The following is a 13,836-nucleotide window of genomic DNA, read 5'->3' on the forward strand; positions in this document are numbered from 1 at the left end:
GGGCCGCTAACCCGCTGCAGGTGGAACTGGGGTCGGGGCCAGGGCCCAGGAGTGTTAGCTTAGGGGAGTCTCGGGTCGAGAAATGAAAGTGCTTCTCCTTAGGCCCAAAACGGAACGCGCTGCCCGGGCGGTAATGAGACTGACAACTCGGGAGGTGGCCAAGCAGGGGACGGACGGTCCCTGACCCGGACTCCAGGGGTCGGAGACGAAATTCCCGCCCCAGGCTGTGAGGCCGAGCCCCTCGGAGACCCTGCCCGGGACACGGCGGGCCCAACCGCGAGGGAGCGGCGCCGGCGGCCGCCCGTACCTGCGCTCCTCCACCTCCGCGTCTCTTTCGAGCTCCAGCAGGTCCAGCTGCTTGGTCACGAAGCTCTCCACAGCCGCCGAGGCCATCGCCGCCGCCAGCCTGGGCCCCGAGCCGCCGACGTCCCGCTTACGCGCCGGGCCGGTGTTACAGCGCGGCAGGTGTTACAGCACGACCTGTGTTCCCCACCGGGCCCGTGAGTTACGCACGCGAATCACGTCATTTCCGTTTCCGGCCGAGGTTGTGGGAAGATGGCGGCCGCCATGGCAGCATCCCCCTCGACGGTCACCTTAGGGCGGCTGGTGTCCGCGTGCAGCCGCAGCATCCTGAGACCTTCGGGGCCCGGAGCAGGTGAGACCCGGGATATGGGGGGAAGGGAGGACGCAGAGCGAGCGCTGCTCCCTACGGTCTCACCACGTATGTGCTTGGGTCCGACCTGGTGCCTTGTGTGTTGATCGCATTTGTGGTGAATATAGCATGGGTTTTGGAGTCGGGGTGTAGCAGGACAAGCCGCAGACAAAACTCCTCAGACACTGAAATAAGGAAGGGGTTTATTCGGCCAGGGGCATCAGCAAGACTTCTGTCTCAAGAGCCGAGCTCTCCGAGTGAGCAATTCCTGTCCCTTTTAAGGGCTCACAACTCTAAGGGGGTGCATGTGAGGGGGTCGTGATTGATTGAGCAAGCAGGGGGTACGTGACTGGGGGCTGCATGCACCGGTAATTAGATCAGAACAAAACAAGGTAGGGATTTTCACAGTACATTTCTGTACAATGTCTGTAATCTATAGATAACAGAACCAATTAGGTCAGGGGTCGATCTTTAACTACCAGGCCCAGGGTGCGGTGCCGGGCTGTCTGCCTGTGGATTTCATTTCTACCTTTTGGTTTTTACTTCTTCTTTCTTTGGAGGCAGAAATTGGGCATAAGACAATATGAGGAGTGGTCTCCTCCCTTGAGGGAAACCCGGGTTCAGATTCTGACTCTTTCAGTTAGTAGCCTGAATACTGACAATAGCCCTTGAACTTTGGTATAGCTCCTATGTTATGGGGGAGCAGAGTGAGGCTCAGAGGAGCTAGGTAACGTGCCCAGGGTCATACAGCGGGGAAGTGGAGGAAGAGTGCTTCAGGCGCAGTCATTTCGGCTCCAAAGCCTGTGCTTGAACCACTGCACCCAGGCTGCGAGCCGGTCTGAAAAATGATGATGGATATCCTCGCCTAATCTGAACTCATTCAGCAAAAGAAACAGCCATATTTAAGGCACTGGGCTGATACGAGGCTCCAAAAGGGTTATATTCGTTAAAAACTCTATAAATCTCTGCCTGAAAATGGTTGGAGTGTGTATTTGTGTGCGCAAGTGTTTACGTATGTTTTAAACCTGGGTCTCATGTCTCACCATGATCCCAAAAATGAAAAACTGAATGTAACTCTATATTGGACGATATTAAAAGAATTGTTCCATAATTCCCAAAACTTGGAAGCAACCCAGATGTCCTTCAGGAGATGAATGGTTACATAAACTGTAGCACATGCGTACAGTGGAATATTATTCAGCAATAAAAAGAAATGTGTCATGAAGACAGATGGAGGAAACTTACATACATGTTACTAAGTAAAAGAAACCAACGTGAAAAGGCTACATCTTGTAGCCTTTGACATTCTGGAAAAGGCAAATCTAAGGAGACAGTAAAAAGATAGATAGGGGGTAAGGGGATTGGGGAGAAAAGGATGAATAGGTGGAGCTCAGAGGATTTTTAGGGCGGTGAAACTATTCTGTATGATATAATGGTAGATACATGCCATTATAAGTTTGTCCAAATCCATAGAATGTACACCACCAAGGGCGAACCCTAATGTAAACTATGGACTTTGGATAGCAATGATGTGTCAATGTAGGTTCATCAATTGTAAGGATTGTACCACTCTGGTGAGGGATGTCGATAGGAAGCTATGGGCACATGGACAGGGGACATATGGGAACTCTCTGTACCTTCCACTCAATTTTGGTGTGAAACTAAAACTGCACTAAAAAATAAAGTCTATTAAGAAAGTAATAATAATCAGAGTTGGGCCAGAGGCAATGTAGATGCCAAAACTGGCCGTGAGTTGGTAACTGTTGAACCTGGAAAGGGATAATTGAGAGAGAGTTCACTATTCTGTTCTCTTTATTTTTGTATGCTTGACATTTTCCATAATAAAACTTAGGTTTAAGTAGGCAGGAAAGTTTTTACAAAAGCACTGGGGCTTACTCCATTCTACCTACCTACATGAAACCACCCCTCCAATGCTATGTTCAAGTATAGACTTAAGCGTTAAGAGAGAAAGACACACAGTGAAGGGAGTAGAGACAAGATGACCAAAAGTGAGCAGCTGAGGCCTTGAAGAGTGAGCAAAGGAGACAGGATGGAAGTACACAGTCACAGTCTCCAGGACGATCTAAAGGAAATCCTGTGGGAGAGTGTTTGTTCCCTGTGGACCCAAAGACAAAGCTAGAAGCAAATTAGGTACAGAAGCCTACTAAGTCTTTAATAGTGAGATGGATTTGCTGAATGGGTTGGCTGAGTAGTGTGCGAGAGAAGGGCCAAAACTGATGGAGGTTTGGGGCCTGAACAACTGGGAGGATGAAGTTGCCCTCATGAGAGAGGGAGGAGTGTGGGAGAAGCAGGCATGGGAAGAAATGAGGAGCCTCTGGAGGTGTGAGGTGCACGTCAGACATGAGTGGCTAAGGCAGATAGAAGGTGGGCATGCAAATCCAGGAGAGAAGCCCTGGCTGGAGGTGTAAACTTGGAAGTCGCCAGCACATTTGGGGCGTTTAAATCCATCAGACTGGATGCAGTCACCAGAGGAATGGCCATGGGCAGAAAAGAAGTCAAGGCCAAGGGTTGAGCCCCAGGAGCCCAAATGGGAGAAAAGCGGAGAAAGCAGCCGAGGAAACGCAAATGGGGAGCCAGTGCTAATGGGTGAACTTTAAAAGGGTGGTTTTTATGGTGTGTAAATTATAGCTGAGTTAAAAGTGATTATTGAGAAACTGTTCTCTGCTTTTTACACCTAAGCACTTATTTTGAGCCCCTGTCTTCTCAGCAGACTGAATGTCTTTGTTCCCTGGTGTATTCCTGGTATTCATTATCTACGGTTACATCAGAAATGACCCCACAACTTAGCAGCTTAAAACATTTATTAACTCACACCAGTTCTGAGAGTCAAGAACACAGGAGCAGCTTAGGTGGCTGGTTCTGGCTCAGGGTCTTGGCTTGCAGCAAGCGAGTCTGCAGGGGCTGTAGTGACCTCAAGACTCTGCTGCGCCAGCGTCTGGAGAATCCACCTGCAAGGTTGTTCCTGTGGGTGTTGGCGACAGGCCCAGTTTCCCGCCACGTGGACCTCTAGGTAGGGCTGCTCACAGCAGGGCAGCCCTAAGGCCAGAGATCAGAGAGGGTGAGCACGGGCATCCAAGATGGAAGTCTCAGTTGGTTATCACCTAATCCCAGAACCCATGTGCTAGCACGTCTGTCACAAGCTGTCAGACACACAGACCACTCCCAGTGGGCCGATGGGGTAAGAACAGCAGGAGGCGGGGCTCAGCAGCGCCACCTTGGAGGCTACTCCCACACTTGGACACAGAACAGGGTCTGAACCTACTGGGCAGTTAGTCAAGGCATGAGTTAGTGGGCGGGAGGTTCTGGTCTGAGGCGCTTGTAGATGGTGTGGCAAACTGATCTCAACACATATAACCAATAGCTGGAAGTGATGTTCTTGTACGTTTGCTCACCTAGGTGTTTCTGTGGGCAGGCTGTCATGCAGTGGTTTATACCACATACCAGGAACAGCAGTCGTGCATTTAGCATCGTAAAGGGCAATTTGCATTTGTAGTATTAATAGTAATGATCTGTGTTTCTCTTCTTCCCTCAGCCTCCCTTTGGTCTGCTTCTCGAAGGTTCAATTCACAGAGCACTTCATTTCCACCAGGGTAATATCAAAATGTGGGTTTTGGTGCCGCTTTTCCTTTCATTTGTAGAACCATCTTTCTGAAGTCAAAACTTCCTACCTTTTGGTTCTCAGTAATATTTAAATTTCCTCTTTTGTTTTTAAGAGACAGAATTTCACTGTGTTTCCCAGACTGGTTTTGAACTCCTGGCCTAAAGCGATCCTCCCGCCTCAGCCTCCTGAGTAGCTGGCATTACAGGCATGCATCACCACTTTCAGCTTGAACTTTTTTGACGGTATTTTTCTCAGATCCTTAAAATAAGTAAAGACGTAACTGCAAGAGACCAAAGAGAAATTCCATATGTGTTTGCTTTCTTTTATCATGGAGGAGCTTGAAGTCCTAACTCAGTGAGTTATGATGAGGAAGGTTGTATCAGAGTCTCTAAGAGAAACTTATTATTTGAAAATGCACATTCAGTGTTAACATTTTATACTTGAGAAACATTTTTCAGGTATTATAAACGGCAGGAAACATTTGACAAAGTCCCCCTCGCTGGTGGGAGATACCGGAGCAGTGCAGGGATAGCAGTTACTGTAGGGACCCCCCGGCGTGCAGTTCCGGCTGCCCCTCACAGCCTGGGGCGCCAGCTTCTGCAAGATGGAAGTAGTGTTCGTTTCGATCTGCATGGGTGTTGGAGAGGATTAAGTAAATGTATACATTTAAAGCGCTTAGAACAGTGCCTGGCATACGGGCAGCACTCATAAAATGTTGGCTGCTGTTACTGCTGCTGGGACTCCAGGGATCCTCTGCAGTGGGGAGATGCAGGAGCCTTTTTTGCTTCTCAAAGGAAGTGGAGAAACATTCTGAGCATAGGAAGAAGTTGTAAGTGAGCATGTGGGTAGGTGGGTTGTGCTTACTCCCCTGTGTCCTGTGTGAGAGGTTAGCACCTTCCTGCCAGCATGTTCTTCTCACACTGGCCACTGCTGGACACGTGGGGAGACCAGACATCAAACAGGTCAAAGACATTTTGTAGAGAGCAGCACCTTCCATGTCCTCCTCGTCTCTCGAGGTCATTGACCAACCACAGACCACAGAGTTCACGTTTCTAGGAGCTCCGAGCCCTACCCCACTGGGAAAATATTCATTCCTCTCCCAGATTCGTGTGGAGCCCGTCCTGCGTGCCAGCCAACAGGACAGGTAGACCTGGTCCTTGATGTGGAGGCCAGTGCGTTTTGCGTATAGAGCAAGTCGTTTTCTTCCTCCTGATGCAACCCTGGAGTAGAAAGACTGAACTTTTACTCTGCAATGGCAGCAGCAATAAAAGCTTAAAACCAGTTCTGAATAATTTGGCTTGGGATCTGCCCACCTTCCCTCTTTGTAGACTGCAGAAAGAAAGGCCCCCACCTCCGTTTGAATCTAGGTTCCCCCTTTCTTTCCTCCCTTCTTCTCCCCTTCACCTACCTGAGGCTGAGCAGACAGGGGAGAGTTAGGAAATAAGATGTTGGGCTGGGCACGGTGACTCACACCTGTAATCCCAGAACTTTGGGAGGCCAAGGTGGGCAGATCACTTGAGGCCAGGAGTTCAACACCAGTCTGGCCAATGTGGCGAAACCCCATCTCTACTAAAAATACAAAAATTAGCCAGGCGTGGTGGCATGTGCCTGTAATCCCAGCTACTCAGGAGACTGAGGCAGGAGAATCGCTGGAACCCTGGAGGCGGAGGTTGTAGTGAGCTGAGATCACGCCACTGCATTCTAGCCTGGGTGACAGAGTGAGACTACATCTCAAAAAAAAAAAAAAGGCATTGCCTGCAGCAAGCTTGGCATCCTGAGGGTTGGGAGGGGAGGTGGCTGGGGACCGCAGTGCTATAGCTGCTGGGACTGAGCACTCCTAACACCCAACCCTCACTGGCCGTGCTGGGGCCGGCTGTGAACAGTAGCCCTCTGATCCTAACAGCCTTTCAGGTGGGTGATTGTTTTCCCGTTTGCTCAGCTGCAGACAGCAGGACACAGAATTGTCTGGGGTTCCGAGCCAGTGCTGCCTGGCACTCACCTGGGCGTGAAGGAAGAGCAGGCACCTACCTGGGAGGAGGAGGAGGTAGAGGTGGAGCAGGGAACGTTGTGGTCCTGTTTGAGCAGGATGTGGTGACGGGTCATTGGAGCTGCCTTTCCAGGGCCACTAGATGCCAAGGGAGGCGGGAGAGCTGCTGGCGCTATGTCCCGGGTTGTGGGGAAAGTGGAGGGCTGGGCATTTCAGCCTGTGCCTCCAAGATCAGTGTGCCCCGAGACGCCACAAGCCCAGCCTTCTTGGATGGGCACCCTTCCAGCATTGAGAAGTACCCAAGCAGGGCTCTTTTGCAGAACGCTGGGAGTTCCTGCTTTGATTATTGAATGATGAGCCATTGTTCCCTGTGGCTCTAAGAGGATACAGGGAGCCTGTCCTCGGGGTTACCCCAGGGGGCGAGGCCTGTCCTAAAGAGGGAGCCTTTTTGTTGCCCGGGGGTGCCTTCCTAACATTTGTGCCTGGCCATTTCTTAGAGGATTTGAGCTGCCTTTTCAAGTGTGTGTGACATTTGTCTGTGAAATGTGTTTTACAGCTATGTTCCTAGAACATCCCTGAGTTCACCACCTTGGCCAGAAGTTGTTCTGCCAGACCCAGTTGAGGAGACCAGACGCCATGCAGGTAAGACTTCCCTAGGAGACAGAGCTAGAGGGCACCACCCAGACCCTGCTGCAGTCACCCACAGAGGTGGCCACCGGGCCGCAGAGCGAGTGAGGCCTTCATATTTCCGGGTGCTCCCAGACACAGCACAGTGTCCGCGCTTATGTCCATTTTCACCAGTTAACACCCGAATTTCAGATGTTTTTCATTAACTGCTCCCTGAACACCTGCCACCCTGCAGGCAGGTGGCGTAAGTGAGAGCAGTGCCCCTGCTGCATCTCGTCTCCCGCTGTTGGTGGGCGCAGAGACAGCGCTCCCCAGTTAGCACGGTTAAGCACCATTCCTGGAAGCCGGTGCCACCCAGGCTGTTGGAGAAACATGCAGGGGTGTCAGGACTCGTGTCAACCTGGATCCTGTGTCAGAAGGGACGGGATCATTAGCCACTATTGCCATGATCTGCACTCGCCAGAATGCTGGAAATCAAGATCCTCGAGTGGAATCTTCCTGTATGTGAAATACTGTTTCAGATACTATGCAAGTGAGACAAGTCCGCCGAGTTCCGCCCTCGGTGCTGGCGCTTCTGCTGTTGACAGTGTTTCCGGGGCAGGCGCTCTGTCATCCTTCTGTGTGTCTCGCCCTCGCTCAGGCCGGGGGCTCGGTGCCCATTAAATGCTTGTTCAGAGTAAACAGTGCAGGAGAGAGGGGACCGTGACCTGAGTCCGAGCAGCAGTAACAGGAACTGAGTACAGAGCCCCTGTGGGCGCAGGCAGGCAGAGGGAACACGCCCTGCCCTGGGGGTGGGATGCGCGGGGGGCTCCTCATTGCAAAGGCCTCTCCTTTGGCTTCTCAGGGTTTGCACACTCCTGGTCTGCTGGCTCCTCATTCCCATGAGAATGAACCAAGGGGAGGGTTTCGCCCACCCTAGCGTTGTAGAAACCTAGCCACGCATGCCGAGTGCTTAGGCGAGGGAGTCACAGGAGGCGGTCTGGGTGTTCTCCGCAGTCTTGGGGAGCTTCCATCTGTGCAAGCCCCCCTATGCCACGGTGCCCGTGCTCCTGAAGCAGCAGATTGGCCCTGTGCCTGCACTTGTGCCTGCAGGGGGTGGGGCAGGGGCTGGGCCGCCAGCAGTGAGGTGCTCATGAGGGGTGCTGGCTGTCACGTCCACCCTAGGGCCCTGCCGCCAGGAGCTGCACATCACACTGCAGTGCGTGGGGGAGCAGGTGAGGGTGACTGGCCGCCCCCGCCTTCCCCTGCAGAGGTCGTGAGGAGGGTGAATGAGCTGATTGCCACGGGGCAGTATGGCCGGCTCTTCGCCGTGGTGCACTTTGCCAGCCGCCAATGGAAGGTGACCTCTGAGGACCTGATCTTAGTTGGAAATGAACTAGACCTTGCGTGTGGAGAGAGGATTCGACTGGAGAAGGTGAGGCCGCCGAGCTCCTCTGGATATTCAGGGGCTCAGCCACCAAGCGTGCAATCCCCACGCCCCAGCTCACACGGAGGAGGAGGGACCCCCCACCCCGACCCCGTCTCAGGTGGAGGACAACAAAGCTGAGGCCCAGAAGGGACTGTGGGGGGCGCCCACGGCGGAGCTGGGGTCCAAGGGCAGGGCAGGCCTCTGCTGCTGTGAGGGCGGCACGTGGCCCGGCAGCTCTGCTCCCTGGAGGAAGGGAGACAGCACATTAAACAGTGCTGAGGACAGATGCATGTCTTTATTGTGTTCCAGTCTTCTTAATGTATTCCCAAGGAAAAATGCTTGATTGCAGAGATAATCAAATGCCGGCTAAGGATGTAGTGCACTTTCTAGCCCCTGTCAATGAGGAAAAACGGTTAAGTGTCCGCTAAGACACTACTCTGCCATTAGCTTTGACAGCTGCTGCTGTTTTTAAATAGTAAAGACTGGTTGACAGACATTTCCCTGGGTACTAATTTACCTCACTGACCATTCAAAAGTACATGGTCTAGGCCAGGCATGGTGGCTCACACTGGTGACCCACCACATTGCGAGGCCAAGGTGGAGGATTGCTTGAACCCAGGAGTTCAAGACCAGCCTGGGCAACATAGCGACACCTCAGAGACCTCGTCTCTACTAAAATTCCAAACAATTAGCTGGGCATGGTGGCACACACATGTAGTCCCACCTATTTGTGGGGCTGAAGTAGGAGGATCACTTGAGCCTGGGAAGTTGAGGCTGCAGTGAACCGTGATTGGCCACTGCACTCCAGCCTGGGCAACACAGTGAGACCCTGTTTAAAAAAACTGTATGGTCTGTCTATTTATTATTATTTTTCAGACTGAATCTCACTCTGTCACCCAGGCTGGAGTGCCATGGCACGATCTTGGCTCACTGCAACCTCCGCCTTCTGGGTTCAAGCAATTCTCCTGCCTTGGCCTCCTGAATACCCAGTATTACAGGTGGGCACCACCACACCTTGCTAATTTTTATATTTTTAGTAGAGATGGGGTTTCACCATATTGGTCAGGCTGGTCTCGAACTCCTGACCTCAGGTGATCCACCCGCCTCAGCCTCCCAAAGTGCTGGGATTATAGGCATGAGCCATCACGCCTGGCTGTTCTGTTTATTTAGCTAGACATTTCTAGCCTTCAGCTATAATTCTGTTTGCTGGGAGCGTCTGTTTGGTTTTTGCCTACTCTTTTCTTTTTCTTTTCTTTATTTTGAGAAAGAGTTTCTTTCTTACTGTCCAGGCTGGAATGCAAGGCGTGGTCTCAGCTCGCCGCAACCTCTGCCTCCCGAGTTCAAGCAATTCTCCTGCCTCAGCCTCCCTAGTAGCTGGGATTACAGGCGTGTGCCACCACGCCCGGCTAATTTTGTATTTTTAGTAGAGATGGGGTTTTTCCATATTGGTCAGGCTGGTCTTGAACTCCCTACCTCAGGTGATCCGCCCGCCTCAGCCTCCCAAAATGCTGAGATTACAGGCATGAGCCACTGTGCCCAGCCTGCCCACTCTTTTTATAAAATTATAATTACCTCTGCAACAGGTAATTTTTCTGGGATGCTTAATTATTAATATAAGATACATGATTTTCTTTATGAATTTAAACTCCTCTGGAGGCAGACCTTTGCTTTTTATTTATTTATTTTTTTGAGACAGAGTCTCGCTCCGTCTCCCAGGCTGGAGTGCAGTGATGCAATCTCGGCTCACTGCAAGCTCTGCCTCCCGGGTTCACACCATTCTCCTGCCTCAGCCGCCCGAGTAGCTGGGACTATAGGCGCCCGCCACCGTGCCCGGCTAATTTTTTTGTATTTTTTTTAGTAGAGACGGGGTTTCACCATGTTAGGCAGGATGATCTCGATCTCCTGACCTCGTGATCCACCTGCCTCGGCCTCCCAAAGTGCTGGGATTACAGGTGTGAGCTACCACCCCCGGCCTGACCTTTGCATATTTGAAACATTTCACATTAACAGAAAATTCTAGAAAGCCCCTCCTAAGCAGATTGCTTTTTGTAACAGGAAACCCAGTGGGAGTGAGCATGTCATGCTGAAACAAACTCTAAAAATACTTGTTATATTATTTGTCTCTATCTAATATGCATGTCCGCTGAGTTTGTTATAAGATATACTTAGTCTCCAGACATTTAAGTTTAGTATGATTGGATTTTTTCTTATCAGTAAAGTTTAAGATGATCTCCGACATCTAATAAAAACACTGTGGGCCGGGCACGGTGGCTCACGCCTGTAAATCCAGCACTTTGGGAAGCCGAGGCGGGTGGATCACCTGAGGTCAGTTTGAGACCAGCCTGGCCAACATGGTGAAACCCCGTCCCTAATAAAAATACCAAAAAATTTAGCCAGGCTTGGTGGCGGGCACCTGTAGTCCCAGCTACTTAGTGGGCTGAGGCAGGAGAGTCGCTTGAACCTGGGAGGCGGAGGTTGCATTGAGCCAAGATCACACCAGTGCCCTGCAGCCTGGGCAGCAGAGCGAGACTCTGTCTCAAAACAAAAAACAAAGGCGACTATTGCATTTGGAAGGCAAAGATGTCTTCATCTGCAGCCACACTTGGCGTCATGATTTCCCTGCATTGAGAGTGCCTGCCTGGCTCTTGAGAATTTTGCAGTCGTTGGAAGAATACAGTTGAGCCTAAATCATTGCAAGATGAGCAGAACTGTGAACTGTGCCAAGAGACACGATGGCATGATGTGTGTTTTTTCTGTCTGTGTTATGCTTCCATAGAAAGGGCTTTTGAAGTCACCGTTAATGTGAGGGTTACAGCAGCTATCTGGATGCACATCCATGGTATGTAATCATCACATTGTGCGTCTCCTGCCTCTGAGGGTTGGAGCGTGTCCCTCAGGCAGCCCTATGGCTGTGCAGTGCTGCCACTTGTCGGCTCACAACCCGGTTGTGGAATATTAAAGAGATCATCAGACAGCAGATGAAATTCATATCACAACGTTTTCAGTCTTTCTCATTTTGTGTGGCGTGCACGTCACTACCTGTTATTAGCGACTGTTCTCTTACTCATTGTAATGAGCCACTGATTAAACACAGCTGTTGAATTTTTTCAGGTCCTTCTGGTTGGGGCGGACAACTTCACGCTGCTTGGCAAGCCACTCCTTGGGTAATGGCTGTGAGGTGCTGGGCTTTGTCTGGGGCTCCAGGGCTGGACGTGCAGACAGTGCTCACAGTGCAATTAGGCCACGTGGGGGGTTGCGTTCATCTTCTTGTTGACACCAAACACAGCATTTATACTTAATAATAGTGGACATTTAAGGCCCATGAATAGTGGACATTTAAGGCCCATCCAGGCCAAATGATTGGTCTCTTGCTATTTCATGGTAGTGTGGTCCTCTTAAGATTCGTTCAGACTCCCCGGAACTGTTCTTTGTGGTTCTTTTTCATGGTTTTCGAAATGTTTCCATTGAGGGCGTATTACTTTTATAATCAACAAAAGAGAAAGTGTAACTTCATTTTAGAAATTCTCACCTAAGGCATTTGAAAAATAATCCAAAAGGTGCATTATTATCGATTTTTCTTCCTTCTAGAAAGGATCTTGTTCGAGTAGAAGCTACAGTCATTGAAAAGACAGAATCATGGCCAAGAATCATTATGAGATTTAGGAAAAGGAAAAACTTCAAGAAGAAAAGAAGTAAGAGAAAGTATTGCTGGGCCCTGCTGCACGGTGCTGGTTGCCCAGGCTCATGCAGACGGAGGGTGTGGGGCACGTGGGTCTCAGGAGAGGAAGCCCAGGCAGGTCTCTATCCAGCTGCCACTGCCCACTTGCCACCCTCATCCTAGAGGGAGCACCCAAAGGACCCAGCCTCACTTCCCTGCTCCTCCACCCTTCACGCGTGAACCCATGACGCCTAGCCCTGCCCCCAACGCAGCAGTGAATCTGCCAGCAGGCCTAGGGCTGTCCCAGCAGCCTGCACTGAGGACAGCCCCACAGTGGGCATCCTGAGGGATGGCACCCACAGGGCATGGGCCACACAGATGGAGCGGCCTGCACTGAGGACAGCCCCACAGTGGGCATCCTGAGGGATGGCACCCACAGGGCATGGGCCACACAGATGAGCGGCCTGCACTGAGGACAGCCCCACAGTGGGCATCCTGAGGGATGGCACCCACAGGGCATGGGCCACACAGATGAGCGGCCTGCACTGAGGACAGCCCCACAGTGGGCATCCTGAGGGATGGCACCCACAGGGCATGGGCCACACAGATGAGCGGCTGCAAAAGCCTGTCCCTCACAGCTCTTGTTACAACTGCAGTTGCCGGCCTAAACCACCAACAGTGGGCATAGTTAAATATACCCAGAATACTGGTATTGGCTGTCACCTTAGAGTCAGCTGGGTGGGGGAGCCTCTCGTGTACCTTCTGACACTTCCAGGTAGCCTCAGGGTCACTCAGGTGGGGCCATCCTTCCACGCACTCCACAGGTCACAGGATAGACAGTGTGGGAGGAGTGGTGAGGTGTCCAGCCTCTGCACCTACCGACAGAGTGAACAAACAAGCTAGCGAGACAGTCAGTGCACACCTGGCGATAAACACGGCCGTGTGTAGCAGGGGACGTTGCCAGGGCCGCGCTGGCTGGGGAGGGCTATGTGCAGAGCCCCTGCAGTGACTGATGACAACAGAGTCTGGTCAAGCCTGTGACATCTTTCCTTTCAGTCGTCGTGACCCCGCAGACTGTCCTCCGGATCAACAGCATTGAGATCGCTCCGTGTTTGTCGTGATTACCCAGTTAATACTTACAAAAGGGTAAAAATAAACTCCTGCTTTCCAGGGAGACCAAGTTTCTGTGTTCTGGTTTGGAGCCATGCATGCCTGCTGTAGACAGTTTAACTGGAGCAGCGTGTCTGTAAGCAGCAGCCCCCCGAGCCAGAGAAAACAGGAACTCGGGGAGAACAACAAGCATGGCCCTCCCAGGCCTGGACAAATAGTGTTCTTGGCAGCCCTCCCCCCCAGGGCCCAAGGGAGCGGGGCGGGGACGCAGCTGGGACTTGGAACTGACTTCAAGAGAGGCGCAACCTAGATTCCATGAGATGGACAAGAACAGCAAATTCCATCTGAGTAATCGAAATGGACCTGTCTCCAGCAGGGCTTTTGTAAGCCTGGGTTTCAGAGCAGGTGGCCTCGGGTCCCTGATCCTGGTCCTTCCACCTCATACAGTCGAGCACGGGCAGGGATCACAGTGGGGGGGGGGGCGGTGCGGGGCACAGTGCGGCAGGGACCCAGGAGGAGGGACAGCTGGGGAGTGGGCACAGCACGTTCTGGGAACTGACAACAGCAGGAATGGAGCAGAGGCCCAGGCTCTGCTGAACTCAGTCTTGGAAGGAGTGGGCAGTCCCAGAGAGCTTGGGCTGCCGGGATCTATAGGGATGGCTGAGGCGGGCAGCAGGGCCTGCTGGGAGCTACCCAGGTGAGAAGGGACAGGGTCCTGGAGCCAGAGTGGCGAAGGAACCAGCAAAGGGAAGGGCCTGGACGTGGGGATGAG

General features: G+C 51.9%; 2 protein-coding genes across 3 annotated transcripts in view; one reads left to right on the forward strand and one right to left on the reverse strand.

Annotated features, from left to right (window-relative positions):
• Window positions 1-516, reverse strand: part of IGHMBP2 (immunoglobulin mu DNA binding protein 2) — a 38,579-nt gene extending 38,063 nt beyond the window's left edge. For both annotated transcript variants that reach the window (XR_004436208.1, XM_033207809.1), the window contains exon 1: window positions 308-516. Coding sequence is in view for 1 of the 2 variants with exons in the window: in XM_033207809.1 (XP_033063700.1) it covers window positions 308-393 (86 nt within the window). In the remaining variant the exon portion in view is untranslated. The remainder of the gene's footprint in view (window positions 1-307) is intronic.
• Window positions 500-13,130, forward strand: MRPL21 (mitochondrial ribosomal protein L21). Its single transcript, XM_033207810.1, has 7 exons — window positions 500-655; window positions 4,206-4,263; window positions 6,818-6,903; window positions 8,139-8,302; window positions 11,408-11,460; window positions 11,885-11,988; window positions 13,011-13,130. The coding sequence occupies exons 1-7, from the start codon at window positions 556-558 to the stop codon at window positions 13,073-13,075; spliced, it is 630 nt and encodes a 209-aa protein (XP_033063701.1). The 5' UTR covers window positions 500-555; the 3' UTR covers window positions 13,076-13,130.
• Window positions 13,131-13,836: the final 706 nt, after the last annotated feature.

Source organism: Trachypithecus francoisi, unplaced genomic scaffold (genome assembly GCF_009764315.1).
Source record: "Trachypithecus francoisi isolate TF-2019V2 unplaced genomic scaffold, Tfra_2.0 Lachesis_group8, whole genome shotgun sequence".
Classification (NCBI taxonomy): domain Eukaryota; kingdom Metazoa; phylum Chordata; class Mammalia; order Primates; family Cercopithecidae; genus Trachypithecus; species Trachypithecus francoisi.

Bases quoted from the DNA above. Each gene is read 5' to 3' on its own strand.
- MRPL21 (XM_033207810.1), top strand. From the start codon at position 556: ATGGCGGCCGCCATGGCAGCATCCCCCTCGACGGTCACCTTAGGGCGG. The intron at 656-4,205 runs GTGAGACCCGGG...TTCTTCCCTCAG, and splicing joins ACCTTCGGGGCCCGGAGCAG to CCTCCCTTTGGTCTGCTTCT. The intron at 11,461-11,884 runs GTAATGGCTGTG...TCTTCCTTCTAG, and splicing joins CTTGGCAAGCCACTCCTTGG to AAAGGATCTTGTTCGAGTAG.